We start from the raw sequence: 23,256 nt of genomic DNA on the forward strand, positions 1-23,256 counted from the left end.
GACAAACGACAGGCACCCGGTCCACTGCAGCCAAAGGCCGGATATGGGAGGAGGCCTCCGGGAGCGTCCCGGCGCTGACCCGGCCCCAGGGGTCCCCAGGGGTCGGCCTCAGATCACACAGCAGCCCTGGGCACGCGCCACGACGCCCCCTCCGGCCACCGCTTTCCCTCTGAAAACCGAAGGAACGACTTCATCTACTTGGTCACCTATTCCGTCCACCGTCCGGCCTCCCACAGGCGTCCGGAGCGCTCGGCGAAGCCCCCGCCCCCCGGAGCCCGCGCAGGGGTCGCGCAGGGGGTCGCGCAGGGGGTCGCACAGGGTCGCGGGGCCTCTGCACCCGGACTGTTCACCCAACTCCGGCCGCGACTCCGCCCCGAGAGCGGCGACCGCCGCTGCGACGCACCAAGGTTTCAGGTTGAGCGACTCTTTCGCGCCAACCCTCTGAAGAGTCTTCAGCTCCCCGCAGGCCGAGCGAGGGCCCAGCCGACCCCTCTCCGGCCGAGGAGCCCGACGCCGCGGCCCGAAGCTGCCCCGCGCGCCGCCCCGCGGCTCCGGCTCCGAGGCGGCCGGCCTCCCCCGCCACAGAGGGGTCTTCGCCCTGCGCGCGACTCGTCGCTGACACCGACGTCGCCGCCGGAGGGGACTCTGTCAGAGAGAGAAGGCAACCCTTCCTTGTTTCTTCTGCCCTGATTACACAGCAGCTGCCTCCTTCCCTCGCGGCGTCTCCCCCGCCCGCCACGGGTAACCGTCCCGGAACCGGTCCCCGGAACCCGTCCGCGCCTCCCCGCACGCGGGCCTCCCGCCGAGCTCCCGGCCGAGCTCGCGGCCACAGCCAGCCTCCCCCAGGGGAAGCCCGCCCAAAGCTCTTGGCTCAAAGGTAAAAACACTCATATACATTTAAAGATTTTATTTATTTGAAAGAGTGAGGAGGAGGGAGAGCACAGAGGCAGGGAGAAGCGGGGAACCCGACGCGGGGCTCCATTCAGGACTCTGGGATCATGACCTGAGCCACTGAGCCCCTCCCCAGGCGCCCCTGCGGGTATTTTTGCTTCGTTCCAAAGGCCCTAAGCACACAAAATAAAGCGAAACCATCTATACCGCCCCCCTCCCCCGTGCTTCCGTGTGCATTTAGCCCAATTAAAAAAAAAATTAACAACAAACCATTCCTCTGAATCAGGAATGAAGATTAAGGTCAACTTTTAGAAATGGAATATACTGGGGCCAGCCTATAGAAATCAAGACCTACCTAGGTCTCCAATCTCTCCTTGCTATGTGTCCCTCAAGCCAGTCAGAGATAAATTAAGAGGCCACCAAAGTCACTTCAGGCCACTGCTGCATAATCTGGATGACCCAATCCATTAAGGAGACCCCACCAGACTTGAACCCCCCAGACTTCACCTTTCTTTTCTTAGCACTTTTATCCTATTCCAAACTGAAATCTCTCTAATACCTTTTCCTTCTCATTTTCTCGGGTAGGGGAAAACGTTCACTTAACTGATCTACAACAGTTATCCCAAATTACAGCCAATTCCATGACAAGATCCTATCTGCCTCGAATGCTCTTTACCCACTAGCACCTTAAAGAACTACTTATATGTATGCCCAAGGCCACCTCCTCCAGGAAGGCTCCTTTCTTTTCATCCACTTTGATTAGTATCACCCTATACTCCGGGCGCTTGCTGGGCTGCCGGAATGTCTGCGGGCAACGGGCTGCGAGAGCATTACGGACAGCAGGCAAACCTCATCTACTTCCCCGGCCTCTAGCAGGGTCCTAGAAACACAGCAGACATCCAGTCAATCTCTGTTGGTTGAAGAATGAGTATCATGTCTCATCAGGAGTATGGAAAGCACTTAAGTGCTGGCAGAAACTGGATGGCTTAAGGGGTCTTGGTTAGAGGTTGGTGACATTTCCGATAGAACTGCTGTGATAAGGAGGAAAAAATAAATGGCATTCCCAGCCTTCTCCTTCAGTTCTCAATGTAGAAGAGTGAACAACCCTTTGCAATTAAGGCAAACACAGAATCCTTACGTTCAACATTAGTTACCCTGAGGGATAAAACCATACAATTCTGTACTGATTTTTTTTTTACAGTTAGTTATGTTTACTTCTGTAATATTTTAAATTAAAATTTGTAATAGCTTGTTTTTTTAATGGAGTCCTTACGTTAGTCTAGGGGGATTGGAGGGGGAAACCATGTGCAGTTAATTTTTCCCTCCTTACAATTCCCAACAGCCTTCCACAGGAGCTGGGTTATAGGAAAGGGTTCAGACCCAAAGGACCAAACTGGTATCAGACACATCAGAGACGCTAAGGCCAGGTCAACAGTGTGCGGCAGCTCCGCAGAGCCTCAGCCCAGGCAGAAGTCAGTGGAGTTGGGGGGCTCTGAAGCCTAAGAGCACCTATTCCAACTCTGGGGCGAAATGGCCTTCGCCTTCCCCTTGACCCAGCTGGGAAAAGCCGGGAAGACGGAAATTTTAGGGATTGAAACGAAAAGAAGAGCTACTCAGAGGAGGTGCGAGCCTCCCCCGCGTTCAGTGCGGATACACGCTTTTCAACTCCACAGTCTCAGAACTGGAGGAGCAGGGAGCCAACGACGAGCTGTGGAGGGAGGCCCTGCTAGAACCTTCCCTTGCGGGGCGCCTGGGTGGCTCAGTCGCTGGGTGTCTGGCTCGGGTCATGGCCCCCCGGGATGCTGGATCCAGCCCCGCCTCAGGCCCCTTGCTCATACCCTCTCCCACTCCCCCTGCTTGTGCTTGTGTTCCCTCTCTTGCTGCCTCGCTATCAAATAAATAAAGTCTTAAAAAAAAAAATCCTCCCTTGTCTGGTTCCTGGATGGCTGCCAAGAGCCACTAACTTCTCAAGACATCATTTGGGATACGTGCACCCCGAGAACCCCAAGTGCACACAGCTTTTATAAGGACGGAGACCAAGGGCAACCCAGGCTCCCCCGTACCAAGAGAAAACTACTCTGGTCAAGTCAGAGAGTAAAAAAACGGGAGGAAAAATGGTGTACAGGTAAAAAAATATTCCAGTAGAACCAAAAGGACATGTTTTTAAAAGACCCACACTGATTTTCTGGGCAGTGAGACTCTTCTGCACACTGTTAAGGGTGAACACATGTCCTCACGTATTTGTTAAAACCGACAGAGAGTGCGACAGGGGTGAACCATGTGACACAAACCACGGACTTCTGATGATAATGAGGCATCAATGTAGGCTCATTGATCGGAACCAATATAATCAGGGGCGGGGCGGAGGGGGGACATTGAGAGTATACAGAAGTCTGCGTACCCTCTGCTCAATTCTGTTGTCGACAGGAGTATCCTCATCGCTCCAGGTACCACCCCCAGAGAGCCCCCACCGCCCCAACACCCGGGACACCCACAGCTCTTCACCGAGCACAACGGGCCCTTCCACTCCAAGTACTGAAATTAGCTCTGGCAAAACCAGCGACGCAAACTCAGCAGCTCCCATCTACCCCAAGTTGTAGGAACTGTCCTCTCCAGGCTCCCAAGTTATTTAAAACATCCTGCTTCTTGGAGAGTAACTGGAAGTAAACCAACAAGATACAACTCCAAAATCCATTTCTTGTCAAAAACCAGTGCTTTGGCACGCTTCACGTGCACACACTAAAGAAAATGATTGCAACAGCGCCATCGCCCGACACGACCCACCCCATCACTGCCTTCCTTCTTCCTGACTTTTCCTCCCCGTCGGACCGGGTGCAGTCAGGAGCCCGGCAGGGACCTCCCCTTCAACCTTCTGGGCTAAACGAACGCTCATTTGGTCGAGTTAATCTAGAGGCTTCCACACTGATCTCTGCAGGTGTAACCAAACCAAAATGTCTGAACGTCCTCATTAAATTCTGCTCTCCAGCTCACTGGAAAGCTGCTTTCTGATCCACTTCAGCAGTCACATCCAGTAAACCACCCATGAGGGAGATTCAGGGTCAAAAGTCAGCATATTTTGAGGACTAGGTACTTGGAGTTCTGGCATAGGATTTAACGTAATAAAACGTGTGTCAGAAGAAACGCCCTGCCACCCAAGAGACTAGGAGCTGCTCTAGACTACAGAGCAATCAGTTTGTGAACCCTGCCCCCAGGGAACAGACTAACACCCACCCTTCCGCCCTGCGGCCTCGGACCGCAATGCCCTGCTGAGCAGCTGGCAGAGCTCCGAGCACGGCTCACAGGGAAAAGCAGGCAGGCGGAACGTCCAGGCGTCCGGAAGCAAGATCCTACGCGGGCTCGTGGCTTTTCAACACCCTCTTCACCGCGCTCACGCCTGTACTGCTAACCACCACTGATGACCTACTTATTAGTAAGTCCCAGCTTCCGTCCCTCCTCATCCAGACCCTTCCCCCAAGCTCCAGACCCAGATGGGAAACCACCTATTCCTTCCCTCCTCCTACATTCCAGCATCTGAAATAGACACAGATCTCCTACCTCGCCTCCACAGGCCCATCATCTCAGGGGCCCCTCCATTCATTCATCCACACGCCCCAGCCAGAACCCTAGAGGCTCCCCTCGGACCCCCTCTCCCTCCACTGCCACCCCTACCAAATCCAGCCCATTCCACCTACCCTCTGGAATTCCTCTTCTCCCTACCCAGCCGGGGATGCCCCAGTCCAGTCCCCCTAGTGGCACACCCGAGGTGGCAAGGGTCTCCTAGCCCAGGCACCAGGCAAGCTGTTAAAATCCAAAAGTGGTCTCCGTCTGCAGCTGCAAACTTTCCTGGAAATTCTGCTTTACCTAATAGGCTGCAGCCCCGACCACTCAGCATGGTCCTTTATGATCTGGTCCCTGACGACCTCTTCAATTCCTGTCTCTTGTTCTCCTTCCTTTCCCTTTCATGTCGAACAAAAGTGAATTCCTTGCACTTTTCCAAACTTCATGCTATTTTAGAGGGGGAAAAAAAAAAACTCTTACGATTTTGAACACTCTAATCTGTCTAGATTCTTTTTGCCTTTAAAAAATCTTCCAGAACAGAGCTCAGGCATCATTTCCTTGATCGATTTTCAAAGTGCCACCTCTGGTATTTCGTGACTGTCTCCTCTATGCTACCTCTGTGCCTTACGCTCCTGCAGCTGCCTTCGTCCCACCGACGCGGGCTCATACACGTGCCCTGCTATCAGGACATACGCCCCCTGAAGACAGGGCTTGGCATCTGTCTTCCAAGTTCCAGCAGCAGCAGGCATGGGGCGTGGCACAGACGCTCTCTCCTACACAGGCCTTCAACCTTTCACTGCCTGATACTCTGCATTTTAGGTATTTATTCAGAGCAATGCACTTTCTTCCTGGAATCAACGACTACTACTTATACATCAACTAGTGGAGAGGCTTTCCCAAATCTAGCTAAAATTGGCTTTAAAAGAAGGAGTCGGAATTTTAACTGGGAACGACTGAAACCTGCTGCCACGGACGCGGTCAAGAAATCTCACACCAGAGCCACGGTACCAAGAAGGCCTCCACGGGTGGAGACAGGGACTGGGCAGGACAGTGAGGGCCAGCAACCTGCCGGAGAGCCCCCTGAGCTCGGCAATGCTGCCCAGGGCCAGCCCTAGACCAAGAAAAGGAAAAAAAATGCTTCCTTCTCCCCCAGCCCTCTTACACCAACTGGCTTCCTGCCTCCGGAACCAGGAACGTGACCCTTAAATTGTAGGTCGGTGAGGCTTTTCTAGCATAGCCTCACAACTTAACCACCATTTCTAAACTCGTTTCTAGACGAAAACATGCCGGACTTCTAACTGACAAACTTAAAAACCCAATTTGACATGCACTGGGGCAATGTCCGTATTTTAAACTTTTTCTCTGACACATGAGAAATTTTGCTTCGGCTTGCAACAAATGGTAACAGTGGTAGGATCCTGGCACTAAATTATAATCAAAATATCAATATAGCCTTATAAATGTTTCTGTTTCAATACCACAAGCCAAGAGGCCAGTCGACACCATGTTTCAGCTATAAATAGCAAAGACCTTGAGACACAGGGTCTGACAACACTTCCTCCCCCTCAGTAATTGTGCATCTGTCCAACAACACTCACTTCTGTGTCTGCGCTCACAAGAGCTAAACAACTAAGGATGATCAATTGTACAATAAAGAAGTTTTTAAATTTGAATGAAGAGAAAAGGCCAACAGGTTCCAGCGGAACTCCGTAATGCTAGATTCTCCGATCACTGCCTTCTAGTTCTCAAATTTCTGTATTCAGGAAAATGTACATATGGTAGAAAGTTGGTAGTTACAGGTCCATGTCCCTTATTCGAGGTTCCAAAACTCCCAAGTCTCTGAGAAAACAAGTTTTTCCTAACTCCTTTGGAGGAAAGATTGACGCTGATCTGAAACCAGCGGGCAGGACGCCATGAAGGGATGGGGGTCGACCCCAGTCTTGGTGCAGAAACTCAGCCCGTGGCGCCGCCCCCCCCCCCCCCCCCCCCGCCCCCGGGGCCGCCCCCCCCCCCCCCCCCCCCCCCGGGGGCCCCCCCCCCCCCCCCCCCCATGCAGCTAGCGAGGCAGCCCACCCTCCACACCCGCACCGTGGAGGCCAGCAGTCCCTTGCTCCCGTAGGCACCATGTGCGGGAAGAGCCGTGGATACAGGGCCTCTGGTACATACTCTGAAACTGCTAAGAGCAGGCTGGTCCTGTTCGGGCGTGAAGGTTCATTTGGTGCAGGAATCTCAACTCACAATATCTGCACCGGTCACGGTCCTGCCAGTTTCCCAGCTACCTACAACTTTTCATTAAAGCAAAAGACTGAAAAGAAATACACACAATAGAAAAGCTATTCTACAACTAGAATACTGGGGTGCCTGGGTGGCTCAGTCAGTTAAGCACCTGCCTTCAGCTCAGGTCATGATCCCGGGGTCCTGGGATTCTGGGATCCTGGGATCCAGACCGGGGGGGGGGGGGGGGTCCCTGCTCAGCAGGAAGCCTGCCTCTCCCTCTGCTACTCCCCCTGCTTGTGCACTCTCACTCTCTCTCACAAATAAATAAAATCGTTTAAATAAAAAAAAAAAAAGCTAGAATACTTATACGTACCACATAGATAAAGTGTTCACCTGAAGAACAATTAAGAACACAGTACAGCCCAGCAGACTTCCTGCTGTTCATCATCCTCGGGGCCGAGGGGTCGCTTCACTAGCTAACTAAAGGAGGCCCAAAAGGAGAGAGGTTCTGCCATTGAGTTACCGCTCACACCGGCCCATGCGTGCGTGTGCAGGTGCTACACACACACACGCATACGTGCGCCCAGTCCACGCACAGTGTCCTCTGTTTGGGACACAACTCGGCAGGGGAAGCGGAGCCCAGCATCTATCTGCCATCCCACTGGGTGAACGGTCTATAGCGTATCAATGTAAGCAAAACAATTAACCACAAAGACTCATGAACAACAGTAACAGTGATGAATTACTGTTTCTTTCTCCAAAAGCAAGACAAAGTGGCAAGGTTACTCTGTCCGGCCAGCAGAGACGAAAAGGATAGTGCTTCCGACCAGAGCTCTGAGTCCCAAGGAAGAGGGAGCCTTACATGACGGAGGCAAGGTTAAGTCAGTCAAGACCTTAAAACAAACCATGCGGTGGGGTGCCTGGGTGGCTCGGTCATTGGGTGTCTGCCTTCGGCTCAGGCCATGGTCTCAGGGTCCTGGGATCGAGCCCCACATTGGGCTCCTTGCTCGGCTGGATGCCTGCTTCTCCCTTTCCCACTCCCTGCTTGTGTTCTCTCTCTGGCAAATAAATGAATAAAATCTCTTTTAAAAAAAAAATGTAGAAATGGGGGACGATACCTATGATCCATTTCTGGATGGAAAATACAAAAGAACCACCTGTGTATGAGTGCGATTTCTTACAGATCTGAACGTACGTACGTTCAGAGACGACTGGAAAATAAGCAAAGTCATAAACAGCTTTACTCAAGTACTGACACCATACATGCTTTCCTTTAGAAATAACTTTTTTTTAAGATTTTATTTATCTATTTGTCAGACAAAAAACACAAGTAGGCAGAGAGGCAGGCAGAGAGAGAGGAGGAAGCAGGCTCCCTGCTGAGCAGAGAGCCTGATGTGGGGCTTGATCCCAGGACCCTGAGATCATGACCCCAGCTGAAGGCAGAGGCTTTAACCCACTAAGCCACCCACACGCCCCTCTTTAGAAATGATTTAATGGGGGCTAGAGTGAGTATGTGTTCCCAGAAAGGGGTTCCCATTTCTGTACCTATCTTCAACCCCCCATTTCACATAACTTTTTAGTAGACTACACGTAGGCACTATGGCCGGACTGGGAGGGAGTGCTCGTACACGGCAGCAGGTAAGCAAGTGAAGCCCTCGCTCCGGTCTTCCAAGAGCCTCCACGGCCACAGGTTCCCCAGCAGAAGTGAACAGAATTATTGTGACCCTGACACGAAAGGACACAGGGAAGAATCTCTTTCCCGGAATTTCAAAACCAGCCTTGATCGCTATGGCTAACCTACTAAGAAGGAACCGGTGCAACAAACCATGTAGAAAAATATGGAGAATTTAATCATTTTAAAAGGGCTTAGAATATTTCATCATTTTTTATATCTCCTTCTCCAAATTTTTATTTAAATTCAAGTGCATTAATATGGAGTGTAATCCTGGTTTAGCGATTCATCAGTATTTTATCACTTTAGGTAACTTTCCGTTCTGTTTTTCAGGATGTTGAGGGGTTTGTTCCTTTTGGAGATAAAAAGAAAACAGAAACTTTGTTCTTTTTGGACCTACAAAGAGGATAAACTGCTTCTAACTAGGAGTGTTACAGCACAAGGTTTTTAAAGGCTACTTACTGACACATCACAATGAAGAGGAAAGAAATTAACATACTGTATATGAGCACACATATGTGAGCACAGACATTTACATTTACATGGGGGGGGGGGGCTGAGAAACCTTTGCTCCACATACACAGTAATCCATCCAAAGGGAGGGATCAAACAGATCCTTGACAAAACTGCTTTTCAACTCAAAACTATTCTAAACTAGGGGATCACTTGAAAACATGACCCCGCTTCAAGCCTAAGCAGAGAAGGAATTCTGTCCCACGATACCTCTGGTCACACCCCGGGGCTGTGGCTCTCCAACTGCGAGCGTGACAGGAGAGTACCACCACCACCACGCATGCCCGCGTTGGGGACAAATTCAAGCAGCCCGTGTGAGGACAGTGAGGTCAGGAAATGCACCCAGTTTCACTTCACAGCAGCACCTCACCGTTTCTTGAAGGAGAAAACACGGAGGGAAGCCCTCTAAATGACACAAACTCTGTTTTTAGGAAGACCCCCAAGTCGTCACTGACTAAGGGAAGAGAGGAGCCCAAACCTCGAAACTGCCCTTCCTGACACAGTCCATCTCCTAAATCCATTTACCCTTATACACCATTTACCCTTATATTGGACAAAAAACACATTTTAAAAAGCTCTGTGGGGCGCCTGGGTGGCTCAGTGAGTTAAAGCCTCTGCAGTCGGCTCAGGTCATGATCCCAGAGTCCTGAGATCAAGTCCCGCATCCGGCTCTCTGCTCGGCAGGGAGCCTGCTTCCTCCTATCTCTCTCTCTCTGCCTGCCTCCCTGCCTACTTGTAATCCTGTCAAATAAATAAATAAAATCTTTAAAAAAAATAAAATTAAAATTAAAAATTAAAAAGCTGGGAAAAATTACAATAGACTTAAAAAAAAAATCAAGACTTCTTCCTTCCCCCCAAAACCACCCTCAAATAAGCAAGTCAGATAAGGCTGAAGTTTAGCTAATCGCAGTAAACTCTAATAAAAGACTGCTAATATAGAAATACAGATTATTTTTCAAATTAAAATCAAATCAACTATTTATACATAAAAGCATACAACCTCTGAGATCCCAAATATAACAAAGTCTACTGGCCTGGAATATTTTTCCCAGTCACACATATATGTATATCTTCAGTGTCAAACAGAACAAGTGCAAGAAAAGAAAATCAATTTTGCCCAAAGAGAACCCATTCATTTCCTAGCTAGCCCCCCTCCCAGCAAGGGATATCCTGTCAGATGAGCAGGTTCCCAGAGGCAGGAGGAGCGGAGAGCTGACCAGCGAGAAAGACTGAAAAGCAGTACAAGCTATCTGGTCACAAGCAACCAAAGGCTTGAGTTGGGACGATTAAGTCCTCCTCACAACCCTAGGAAAATGATCACGTCAGGACTTCTGTTGTGGTTTGGTGTTTTCCAAAAGAACAGTGGAATGCTAATTCTAAGGGATGCAGTCCTTACAAAGTAAGGTTCTGATGTCACAAAGATACAGAACACAGATCTTCCTTTATTTCCCAACAGGTTTATGATACCTGCTAAAACAGTTAAGGCTCTAACAAGTCTCACAGAAGCCCAGTCAATTCCCAATTCCCAAAGCTATACCCATGGTTCCAAAGTCAGTCTTCTGAAATGTAAGTCATAAGTCTCAAGAATTGTCTTTCTTTTTTTTTTTTTTTTTTAAGATTTCCTTTTTAAGCCTCCTCTACACCCAATGTGAGGCTCAAACTCATGATCCCAAGATCAAGAGTTGCAAGCTCTCACTGTCAACAACAGACAAATCATGGAAAGAGCCCGAACGTCCACCAACTGATGAATGGATAAAGAAGATGTGGCGTGTAAACACAATGGAATATTACTCAGGGGTCAAAAAGAATGAACGCTTGCATCTGCAACAACACAGAGGGAACTAGAGGGTATTATGTTAAGGGAAGTCAGTCAGAGAAAGACAAACACTGTCCGAGTGAAAACTCACATGTGGAACTTAAGAAACAAAACATACGAACGTAGAGAAGGGAAGGAAAACTAAAATAAGATAAAAACAGAGGGAGGCAAACCATAAGAGACTCTTAAGTACAGGGAACAAGCTGAGGGTCGCTGCAGGGGGGTGGGAGGGGAGACGAGCTAAACGGGCGGTACGGAGGGCGCGTGACCAAACGAGCACTCGGTGTTACACACGCCGATGAGTCACTAAATTCTACTCCTGAAAACAACGCCGCACTGTATGTTAACCAACTTGAGTTTACGTTATAAATCAATAAGAAAAAATGAAAATCCGAAGTGGTGAAACCCCTAAAAAGAGCTGCAGGCTCTACTGACGGAGCCCGCCGCACACCCCAAGCACTGATTTTCAACTGAGATTTCAAATGGGGCATCGCTAGAGTGTCCCACAGTGGCCAGCAACAGGGATTTAAGGATTTTTAATTCTCCAGTTTAATGGTTTTCAAACTGTGGTCCCTGAGACAGACACACAGCTGGAGAACTTGTTAGTGTTCGTCCCAGACCGACAGCCTAGCAGTCTACAGTTCATGAAGCCCTCCAGGTGATGAGAAAAAATGCTAAAACTTCGAAACCACTGGTCTGACTATGGGTACCTTCTTCAGCTATTCTGGCAACAACAGAAAGGCAGTAAGAGGCCCCCAAAGGCCCCAATCCCACTGGAGGGGAGGGCCAAGGGCTCAGTAGAGGGACTGGGGACCAGAAATGGGGAAAACACCTTAATGTCCAAGTCACCACCCCCACAGGCACAATCACACATTTTGGGAAGCCACTTAAAAATAATACCAGAGCAGGAACAAAATATTTAAAAGTAAAAAAAAAAAAAGGGGGGGGGGGTAATACAGGTGCCCAAAATACCATCTCCTACTGGGCTGGTTTCACAGAGGCTGGAAGCACACTGTGACCCTTAGGGACACAGGATCCCATGTGGCAGGACGGGGCAAGGGCAGGACCTGAAAGGCTCGGTGGGAGGCATTCTGGTGTGAGGGAGAGCACCGCCAATGCTGGCATCCGATGTCAGAGCTCTCGCCCCAATAGGGCTGTTTTCTAGCTGAGGGGCCTTGGTTAAACTTCCTAAGCCTCTGTTTTCCCACCTGTAAAATGGGTATAAGAGCCCCTCCACCTGGGCAGAAGCCTCAAGGACTGCCCAAGGGCAGAAGCAGCCCACCAGCACCCTCCCCTTGGGAAGAAGGTAATAAAAGTTTGTCCTACTCCTTCAAGGCTTCCCTCCACTACAAGCAACAAATATTTATTTTCTCAACTCAGCAAAGCAAAAGGCACCTTTACTTCTCCCACTTATCTATTCTGGTAATGCAGAGGAGCAGAAGGAAAAAGAAAACCCGCCTACCACAAGGAACCGCTAAGGAACTGAGTAACTCTTTGTACTCAACATAATTCTTCTCTTTTCAAAATACCTCTCGAGAAACATTGGGCACAACGAAGATGCATCAAACACAAGGAAACTCCCAGAATGTTCAAACAATGCCTTTCCCCAGCTGGCTCTCAGTTTACCCGGAGTTCAGGTAGCAATTTAGCAACTGTAACCACACTGCACGGAACTTCAAAGTTATCCTATGAAATGGTACCGAAAATAACTGCTAACCACCACCTTGTCCCCCAAATTCAGGATGATCTTTCACTTTCACTCAATGATTTATTACTATAAGTTTCTACCCACCCCCCCAAAAATACTTTGCTCCTAAGTAGGAAATCAGTTTAAGGTCCTATCCCACAAGAGCAACCTTACCTGCTTAGATACACACCTGAGCTGAGGGCTCATAAATGCTGAGGCTGCGCACAAGGCTGTGCACGGCATGGAACCTGCAGAGACCCCCACGCCACGGGCCTCCGTCCACAGCATGGAACCCCCTGACACACGGCCAACTGGCTCCACCACGTGTCCTCCTGAACACCGTGTCGGGCTATCAGACAGCTGCTATGCACCTGCGCCCGGGTCCCGCACTGACCACCACGGAGCCAGTGGCCAGGGGAGCTGCTCCAGGCTCCCCACCTCCAGAAGCACACAGTCCATTCCAAGCCAGGGCTGAGCCCCCAAAACACACATCAACTGAAGAAGATGTTTCTCCAAAGAGATACTATGAGGCTTCAAGAAATGGTTCTGTGCCCACATGACCTTGAGACTAGCAAATGAGACACAGAATAGAGAAAAACAGGTTCTCAGCTCAAGTTACAAAAGTGGAGGTCACTGATAGAGATATGTAAAAAACAGGCATGGATTTATATGGTCGTCGACTAACAGAGAGAAAAGAGAAGGCACCATCTCCTGAAGGGAACGAGGGCCTGAGGAGCCCTTCACCGGGCTCGGGCACCTGGAGAAGACCTGACTTTGGAATTCAAAGTGCACTCATTCTATTCTGTACCAGCTGAAGGAGGGGCATCCAGGCAGAAAGCTGAGCGTAACCTACTCTGAACAATCCTGAAATCCCAACAAACCAGAACAAAGGGAGGTTCTCTAAGGTTAAACCTCTGCCTGCCAGGAGGGGAGAAAAGACCAAAAGCAATGAAATTCCATGAGTGGGAAGAAACTCAGAGGAGGGAGGGGAAGGACAGGCGAAACTGGAGATGGAGAGAGCGCCGCCAGCCAAGCCCATTTGCAGCCTGAATCCGCAGAATTCAGGAACCGGCAGCATCTAAAATAAGGATGGAAAGTCAATTAACCAAGTGGTTAGACCCCCCAGTGGCCTTCCCCGCTCACAGCCTTCCCAATCAGGGCAACTACTGAAATCACAGTTCCTAGAAAGGAAGCCGAGGGCTCCTGGAGGAGGACAGAGGCGGGAGTTAAATAACGGGAGCGCAGCTCCACAAGACGGAGCACCCACACTCAGTCCTCCCCCAACCTCCAGCGCCTGGCGCACATCAGGCTTCAGGTCTCAGATGGGAGGAGGGAGCAGCAGGGGGAGCAGCAGGGGGAGCACCAGCTGTGGACAAGAAGGGGTCCAGACCAGAGCAGGTCAGAAGCTTCTCCAGGAAGGGGAAATGTATAAAAGGCTGAAAGAAACAGACATCAGCCATTCGTCACCTCTGCCATCTGGCAGAAGCACCCGGCATCACTGAGGTTTACAAAGCTCCAGTCAAGGGCTCAGATTTCCAACCAGCATGGTTGTCCCCCACTCTTAAAGAGGAGTGGACATTCAAGGGTGGCCTCTAGCATTAGAAATAAAGACCATGACCAACAAGAGGGGACCAAGGGCCTTGGAGGAAGAGAATCTATTCTGGAGGAAGGAAACATAACTGCAATTAACATACCCAGGGAGATAAGAGCAAATATTTCAACTGAAATAATGAAAGAACATTCAGAGAACCAAAAAGACCTCTTAGAATTTAAAAAATTAGAGCAGAAACACTCATTAGAAGAGTTAGAAGAAAAAACTGAGACAGTCTTCCAGAAAGCCAAGTAAGCGAGACAAAGAGAGAGCAAACAGGTTTAAAAGGATAAAACTCTTTGAGGACCCGTCCTCAATGGAAGGTCCAACATCCAAATAATAATTTAAGAGAGGGAGACCACAGAAAAGACCTGAGCTGCCCAATGATAAGGGCTTCCTGAGTATCGGTCACAAAAAAAAGACCTGCATCATGACAAGTTATTGTGAAAACCGAGCTCAGGAAGAAAAAATTCAGATCCTATTAGGCTCAGGAAGAACAAAAGAACTCACACACACAGAATCCAGTGCTGGTGTGGCACTGCAGACTTGACCGGCGACAATGAAGCCTCAAACACTGAGAAATGCCTTCAAAATCCTGGAGGAAAATAGTTTCCACCCTGTAACTATATCCCATGCCAAAACATTAATTGAGAGGAAAAGAAATGTTCATGACCTCAAAGAACCTATCTCCTATGTACCTTATTCACAGGAAGGCACTGCAAGATACACTTCGCCAACACAACAGTGTAAACCCAGACAGACAGTGACAGGAGACACAGAAAAAGAGGTGGTCCAGGGCAGCACGAGGAGTCCCACGTTTGAGGGCAAAAGGTGACAGAGGCCGTGAGCAGAGCGCTAAGGGCAGACGACCACCAGTCCACTCGGGAGCGGCTCAGAAGGCTCACAGCAAGATGTCTCCAGACACCTGTCTGCTTGACCTAAACTTCGGAAAACATTTCAGTAACTTCTGCAAGCTTTGGCTGAGTAAGTTATAAATACTGCCACAGACTGAATGTCTTGTGTCCTCCCCAAATTCCCACCTTTAACCCAGTCCCCTCTGGGATTGGTATTGGGAGGTGGGGCCTGTGATTAGATCATGAAAGTGGAGCCCTTGGGATTGGGACAAGTGTCCTTAGAGAGCGTAGAGGGCTCCCACACCCCTCTGCCATGGAACAGACCGTCCATGACCCGGGAAGAGCTACCCTCAGCAGACAGAGAATCTTCCAGAGCCTCGATCTCACCAGGCTCCAGAACTATGAGGAATCAACATTTGGTGTTTAAGCTACCCAGTCTCTGTACGGGACGTTGTCACAGCAGCCCAAACTAAGGCAATTACATTATTTAAAAAAAAAATTTCAGTGAAGATTTGAAAAGTTATCCCGGTTTGCTAAAGGGCTGGGCTAGCACGTCACCAAAGTCAGAAGAAGACTATGCCGGGGAGAGGGAAGAGAGGGACCTGTGCCTGAGACAGCCAAGAACCAAAGCCTCTTCTTCAGAGTCCGAAGTCCACACACAGACCCCGCCCTAAACTAGGAAAAAAGCAGCAGCAATTTTTTAAATGTTCTATATAAATAAAGTAGAAATAACAACAATTAGCTAACAGAGATCAAGGGGGCTGCCTTTGGGGAGGAGGACGAGGGAGGCAAGGGGCCAGTCACGGCTCTCCTTCCGAACAAACCTGATTCGGCCGTATGTCTCTTTATGCTCAACCTTTTAAATAAAAACTAAGCAAAAATCCTAAATAATTAAAACAAAGAATCTGGACCTACATGGTCGTTTCAAGTCTCAGGGCCTTTTAAAAAATCTTTTTAAAAATAGGAAGAGGCTTAAAATAATAGGAAGATAAACACCCGCTACATATTTCGTAAGCATTAACAGAAAACTCAGAATGTTCCCACGATTTATTCAGATACCAGCAGGCGCTGCTCAGATAAGGTTCCCTGTACTGACCCTGACCTTCAAGAAAACCTAACAACCCTCAAGAAAACATAATGGAAGGTCTCTAAAGTCAACAATGCTGTCCCCAGGGGTATGCACATACAGTGCCTTTGTAATCCACAATCTGGGGTGTTCGTATATCTTGTAGCAAGCAAAGATACTTTTTTTTTTTTTTTTAATCTGAACCTTGGAAATCAAGGAGCCATTTGGGTTTAGAAAACTCCATACTCTAACCACTGAGCGACCTAGACGCCGTCGGGAAGCACCTGCCTTCGGGTCAGGTTCATGATCCCAGGGTCCTGAGATAGAGTCCCACATAGGGCTCCCTGCTCGGCGGGAAGCCTGCTTCTCCCTTTCCCACTTCCCCTGCTCGTGTTCCCTCTCTTGCTGCATCTCTGTCAAATAAATAAAATTTTTAAAAAAAGGAAAACTCCATACTCAACTCCACAGCCAGGTGTTATGTTAGCCATGATTTTTTTTTTCTTTTCCCCAAAGCACTGGGCCCTAGGAGTTTTTTTAAAACATACTGTACTGCAAAAATGTGAATTATGGGAAATGACTGGTCCAAGGACACCAGATGACCCTAAACAGACACACAGGGATAACAGTGCAACCTCTATTTCCTGCACTCCCTGCTGCTACAAGGTTCCAAGGTTCCCTGAACGATAACAATGCTGAGCTGAAGCATAAAAAAGAAGCCACAGAAGGGCTGGCTCAGTGTGGCCCATTTCCTGCAGGTACGGAATTCCCAAGCAGGCAACTCTGAATCACTGGGAGATGGCTCCCAACGCAGTGCCAAGTGGCATGTTTCTCCAGAGATCCTCTGACTCCTTGACCCTGGCCTCAGCTGCCTTAAAAAAGACTCTAGGAAGAAGCAGCAGCTGCCAACAGGCTCATTTCTTCAGTGACTCCTCACACCACGTCTTTCATCAAGGTCCTAGAAATACCCTTCCACGGGCACGAAGTGGGCGAGCTCTGCTCTGCGCATGAAAACAGCGGGAAGAGGAACGTGAAGTTGCATCACACGCAGGAACGAGAAAGCAAGGATGGCTGCCACTTGCCCGTAACAACCCTGAGGGGACACCGTGCTATGTCGGCAGCCTAGAAAAATCTAACCTGACCAATTTCGACTTGAAGGTCATTTGGTTCTATGTGAAATCCTACCAGGACCGTTCCCATAGCTGGATTACAACCAAAATGTCCTACACTCCTTCAAGTTATATTTAAACGGGTATTTAAGAAAACATATTTAGCCTGTCAAATAAAAAATTTAAAAAAAAAAAAAAACAATCTTAGGCAACTAACAGTAACAGAAAACTGTGCCTTTACTTTCCTTATTACTCTTAGCATAGAACAGCAAAAAAGCATCAAAAGCTGGGGAGATGGGAGATCGTATTAAAAAAAAAAAAAAGAAAAAGAGTGTTCAATGTTCACTGAGAGTTCAAAATTACCAAGGTTTGAAGTCAATCTGCTAAAAACTCCACCCTGAGGGGCAGGCCTCTGGCTTGGCTCAGTCGGCGGAGCATGAACTCTTGATCTCAGGGCTGTGAGTGGGTCTCGGAGCTCCATGTAGGGTGGAGATCACTTGAAAATAAAAAATCTTGAAAAAGAAGAAAGTCCACCTTGGCTATCCTGCTGACACCTGAACCTCCAACCACTCAGTTTTGTCTGTCCCGACTCTCACCAGCCTGGGGTTCCTCTCACCGCCTTCCAAGTGGCAGCCAGCCAGCCCCAGGATCCTACTTCCACCTCCAGCAGCCAAGCAGGACTCCTAAAGCTCCTGACACTCAGTGCTTCCCTACCCCAGCCGGAGCGCAGGCCCCCTTCCCCAGCCCCCGCTCTGGGGTCCAGGCTAGTCCCCATGAACCTGCTTTCCAACCCCTGCTTTCCAACCTCTGTGTCCCCGTGAACCTGCTTTCCAACCCCTGGGACCGCCCAGATCACAGCCCTCGCTGGGCAGCTGACTTCCTGAGCACGTGGCCCGCCGAGGTCCCCACCCACTCCTCACAGGTCCTGGCACCGCAACCACAGAGGCTCCCCATCTCGTCCAACATCGGACCCTAGACCCCATTCCACACTAAAGCATTTCGCTCAAGGTGCCTTCAGAACCTCAATCTCACAAATCCCGGGAATGTCCACACCCCGTAACATGCCAACCTTTCCCCAGGGCGCAGATGGCAACAGGCTGAACATGGAGAGGCCTCTTCCATGGAAACAGGAAAAAAAACGATGGCAATGCGACACAAACAAGGGGAAAAAAATCCGAGAGCACTGAAGCCACAATTAAATGCAGCTGTCCTTCTGTTTTCCTTCATTTCCCGTATTTTTAAGGGTACACAGGTGTCCCCAGGGCAAGCAAGAGCACTTGAGGAAAGTTCCCAACATGTCCAAACCAGGCTGTTCAACGCTCCTCTCGCAATCCCCACTTAAAGGGACATTCTCAGCCAAGGTTAGTCTTTCCAATCAAGGAGAACAATAGAGAGGAAGAGAGGGGGACAGGATGGCTTACCAAGTAGAAACTAAGTTTCCCAGCTATTCCTCTAAACCCTCTTGTACTTTTCAAATCGGGAAATATAGTAAATTAACGACATCCTCAAAACATGCTAAGTAACTCAGCTGTCCTGCACATGGGACATACCAAACTCAGTATTTTTCGGACTTGGGTCAAACCAGTCAGCTGTGAAATCAATTTAATGCTGCAACCAGCTTTTCTTTCTTTCTTTCTCTCTTTCTTTTTAAATAAAAGACATCACACAAAAGCAGGACATCACAAGTAGTGAGGGTCAGGGCTGTCTCTTAAAACTTCTGTTTCAGATCTTGATGTAAAATGTACTTCTTACGCGGGTCACAAACCAAAAAGCTTGGAAGCTGAGATGTGACCAATAAAAATCTGCAAGAGAAACTTATAAACCAAAACCTAATTCTTCTTAAATTACAACTTAAGCAAACTAAAAGCTGGCTAGTGTTCCCACTGACAACTGAAGCTTTTCTTCAAATCTGAATTAAACTGATTGAAACAACAAATGTTCAAGGACACGGAGTACATACATCCCCAAATCAACCTAATTTCTGTAAGTCTATTTGTAGTTACTACATTCAGTTCATGATTTTTTATTTTCTCCCCTATGTTAATAGGAAACTGAGATGTGGGAGGTAAAAAAGGCCCCTGGCAACCTTCATTACACATTTATTACAAATATTAACTCATTCAGATGTACAGTCCTCTACCCCTTACCTAGGACCTGGCATATAAATGTTCAATAATAGTTCCTGGCCAAATAAAGTATCAATCTTGTATTCCTCATTTAGCATAGTTCTTCAGCAAACCCAAAGTGGAATTTTTTTTTTTAAGATTTTATTTATTTATTTGACAGAGAGAGATCACAGTACACAGAGAGGCAGGCAGAGAGAGACAGAGGGAAGCAGGCTCCCTGCTAAGCAGAGAGCCCGATGCGGGACTCGATCCCAGGACCCTGAGATCATGACCTGAGCTGAAGGCAGCAGCTTAACCCACTGAGCCACCCAGGCGCCCCCCAAAGTGTAATTTAAAAAGCCTTTAATGTTTGCAAAAGTTATAATAAAGCAGCAGTACACCATGATGAGCAGAAACACAGTCTGGGAGACAGGAAAAGTTCTGGTTTCAAATCACACACTTCCCAGCTCATATACTCCCTCTCCTTGGTCAGTTCAATTAGTCTCTGTTGGCTTTCACATCCAGAAGACAGAATAAATAACACCCCTACCTCCAGAGGCACCAATAAAAATCTAGAGGCATAAAAATGATTTGCGAGACAACGAAAAAATGGTGTTTATATGAAAATGTCCTTTCAGGCTTACTTAAGTATCTCTGATACTTAAATTCAGGCCACCTAAATTCACTCTGCTGTCTTTCTGAAATTTTTACCCCAACTCCTTATAAGCCCTGTTCAGAAGATGAGAGGGGAACAAAAAAAGGGGGCGGGGTGATTGGAAGTATCGGGACCAGACACAGAAGGGTTAGCAGTGTCTCTTATCTTATTCTAGAGAACAGTCAAAAGCAGGTGTGACTTCCATTTAATTTAACCCATAACTTTGAGGAAAGCCTCCTGGGCTGGTAACAACTGCTAATTCAAAGGAGAAAAATAAATGCGCCTGTTGTTTTTCTTCTTGGGAGAAGGGAGAGGAAAGGAATGTTCTTCCCCAAATGGCACACTAAACACAATTACAGTTTTTACATGGACTTAAAGACAGGAGTGCTGAAAGCCACCTTTTACAGCTCCCTGCCCCCAACCTATGACAGCTGAAAATCTGGAGGTCTCAACCAAACAAAAACAGTTCCCTTGAAATGGAAATTTACATCCTCTTTCCAAGATTTCGCCTATCCACTTGAGGGGGAAAAAAAAAAGACAACAGACAACGTTGAGAACAGACACCACCACCTGGAGACCACCTGATACCTTCTTCAGGGCACCAACCAACAGGGCTTTAAGTACCGCCTCAAACTGATTCACTTTCCACAAAGGCCTTACACCTCCACTGTAAACTTTAAGTGAGGCATCCGTACTAGATTACAACCTGATTAACACGGCAGACGTCAGTCTAAAGGAAATAACTGATAAAAAAAAGAAAAGAAAAGAAAAGTTGTTCAACTCAAGAGCTTCTTCTTGCTCTAGGGCTCAGGAATCATTTTCACCCAGTTCACCGTGCCTTCCTGCCTCTCCATTCAAACCAAAGCGAAGCAGGAACTTTAATACCAAGAAACCACATCTGATTTTTACCTAACAGTCTGCAGAAGCTTAGGTTTTAAATGAGTGTTGAGTTTAAAAGCTCTTTAAATGAGATTCAAGGGCAGTTTTCTTCAAGTACACTCAAGATACTAACTTTGACTGTTATTCCTTTATTAAAAAAAAAAAAAAAACTTCAGGATAAAATTCTGGTAGCTTTGGTGTTGCTATTTTTATAGATTTCAAACCTGAACAATGAAATCCAGCTTTCTTTTTACGGTTAACAAAAGGCGGGGGTGGGGTGGGCCATACGACCTGCCATGGGAAGACCTGTCAGATTCAAGTCTCAGCCCTTAAGATGCCAGGTCCAAACACTGCACTTCTCAGCCCTAAAGAGCAAGGGAAGACGGAAAAAAATGGGCCGGCGGATGTCTGTAAAATAACAAATAAATCCACTTGGATACCGTGGTTGTTTTTTTAAAGCTCTTTATGTACACTCCCTCAACTAAACCGGGAGAACAAAACTTTAAAGACATACTCCCACTGTATCATGAGATTTCAGTCCCATTTCCTATTTTGCCACCATTTGTGCGCTTGCAAATATGACAAATTAACCAGGGCCAAGTAGTTTTGTTTTCCAAAGGACTAAAAACAGTCCCCAAAGGCGAAAAGACTCTAATGCTAGCAGGCACATTTGAAAGTCAAGCCCAACACACAACCCCCACCCCCACCCCTCCGCCAAATCACTGGTTAAGCCAAGATGCCACAAAGTATCCACCGAGAGGTTTACGGGGAAGGAACTCGTCTGGATCCAATCAAGTGTCCAAGTGAAAGCCCAGTGTCCCGAGATCGGGCGGGTCAGCGTCGGCTCGGGACACTGGAGTACATGCTGTCCGCCTGATTCCTCCTTCCAGAAGGTTTACACGCTCGCACTTTCCCCTCAGTTGGCACCAGAAGGAAAGGCGCGGAGCAAAAGCGCCGGGAGTGGGGGCTGGCGGTTACACCTTCCCTCACCCCGCCCTGCCTCCTCCGCCCGGCCGGGCCCAGGACGAGTCGGGGCGCGCCCGGGGCTCCCCTCCGGCCTCTCAACTTTAACTCCTGCTCGCGGGGAACGGGGCCTCCGCCGCCCCCCGCCTGCACGCAGGGCCTAAAGACCGGGTCGGGGCCTCCAAGGGCATTTCCCCCCATCACTTCTCCCGGGGACCCGGCGGGCGCCGGGCCTGCAGCTCGCAAGGCGTAGTGCGGAGAGGGCGGCGGAGAGGGCTCCCCCACATCCCTGCCAGACCCCCGCGGCCCCCGGCCCGCGAGGGCGCCTCCAGGCCGCGGACCCCCTCATCCCTGCGCTCACCCCCACCCCCTGTCCCCGAGCCCCGGGCCGCGGCGCGGGGCAGGGGCGCCCTGGGGGCTGGAGCGCCGCGCTGGAGGCCGGCGCGACCCCGGAAGGGGCAGCGTGTGGAGGGGGGGCCGTGTTTACACCGCCAAGTTCCCCGCTTCCGCCCCGGGCCGCGCATCCCCTCCCTCCGCTCGCGGCCCGGCTCCTGCTTACCTGCATGCCTGGCAGGCCCGACTGCACCGGGGAGTGAGCCATGGCGGCCAGGACGGCCACTTCCTGGGACGGGACGGCCGGGCCGCGGCGATCCGCGCGGGCGACGAGGCCCGCGGGCCGCGCGCAGCCCCGGGGCGGCGGGGGCGGCCGGCCAAGCCCGAGTCCGGCTTCGGCGGGGGCCTGCCGGAGTCTGAGGCCACCCCAGCCCCGGCGGGTCCCGGGCGGGGCGGCGGGCTCAGCGGCGGGCGGCGGGCCGCGTCTCCATGCACCGCGCCGGGGAGGGGCTGCGAGAGTGGCCCGGGGACTCGCCGCGAGCTGCCGCCGCTGCTGCTGGGCTGGAGCCGGGCGGCCTGGGCCCGCGCGCGCTGGCCGCCTGGAGCGGGAGTGGGCGCGCACAGCCCGCCGAGCCCGCGAGCGCAGAGCCCAGCGCGCCCCGCCCCGGCCCGGCCCCCGCGCCCGCCCCCGCGGCCCGGCCGGGGACCCCGCCCCGCGCTTCCGGGAGGGGGAGGAGGCTCGCGGCCGCCCGGCGCCCTAGGCCGCAGCCGCCTGCGCCGCCGCCTGCCGGGCGGGCGGGGGTCCTGGCGGGGATCCGAGCGCCTCCCGCGGGCCGCCTCCCGCTGCCAGCCGGCGGAGCGGAGCCGGGAGGCGGCCGGCGCACGAGTGCGGGGAGGGGGGCCTCAGCCCCCGCGCCGGGCTAGGGGAGGAGGGGACTGAGTCGGACCTGGGGTTGGCAGCGTGCCCAACCCCCCGCTTAGCCTCGCCGCCCCCACTTCCCCCCGCGCTCCCGGCCGGAGTCCGGCGCGCAGCGGGGCCGGGCGGCGAGGGAGCGGGGAGCGCCAAGTCTGAACTCTGCCATCCTCTTCCTGGTCCACGCAAGCCCACCCCGCTCCGTCTGCCCCCAGGGAAACGGGCTCCGGGCGACCTCCCCGAGGGCAGAGGCTAGGGCAGGGGGACCTCGGGAGGGAGAGGGCCCAGAGGGTCCCCGGTCCGTGGCCAGTTCCAGACTACCAGGGCGGAGCTTCTTCGGCTTCTGGGTGAAGTTTCCCACCCACCCGAGGAGGAAGCCGGGAGGGGAGAGGTCGAGAGCTGTTCACGCTCAGCTCCGTGTTTCTGCTGCTTGAAAG

At 50.5% G+C, this 23,256-nt stretch overlaps 1 protein-coding gene across 1 annotated transcript in view; it reads right to left on the reverse strand.

Annotated features, from left to right (window-relative positions):
- Window positions 1–22,586, reverse strand: part of STK24 (serine/threonine kinase 24) — a 112,646-nt gene extending 90,060 nt beyond the window's left edge. The window contains exon 1 of the mRNA XM_059378047.1: window positions 22,133–22,586. Within this exon, the coding sequence (XP_059234030.1) occupies window positions 22,133–22,174 (42 nt within the window). The 5' untranslated portion in view covers window positions 22,175–22,586. The remainder of the gene's footprint in view (window positions 1–22,132) is intronic.
- Between the last annotated feature and the right edge of the window lie 670 nt (window positions 22,587–23,256).

This window comes from Mustela nigripes, chromosome 15, assembly GCF_022355385.1.
Source record: "Mustela nigripes isolate SB6536 chromosome 15, MUSNIG.SB6536, whole genome shotgun sequence".
NCBI classification, from domain to species: domain Eukaryota; kingdom Metazoa; phylum Chordata; class Mammalia; order Carnivora; family Mustelidae; genus Mustela; species Mustela nigripes.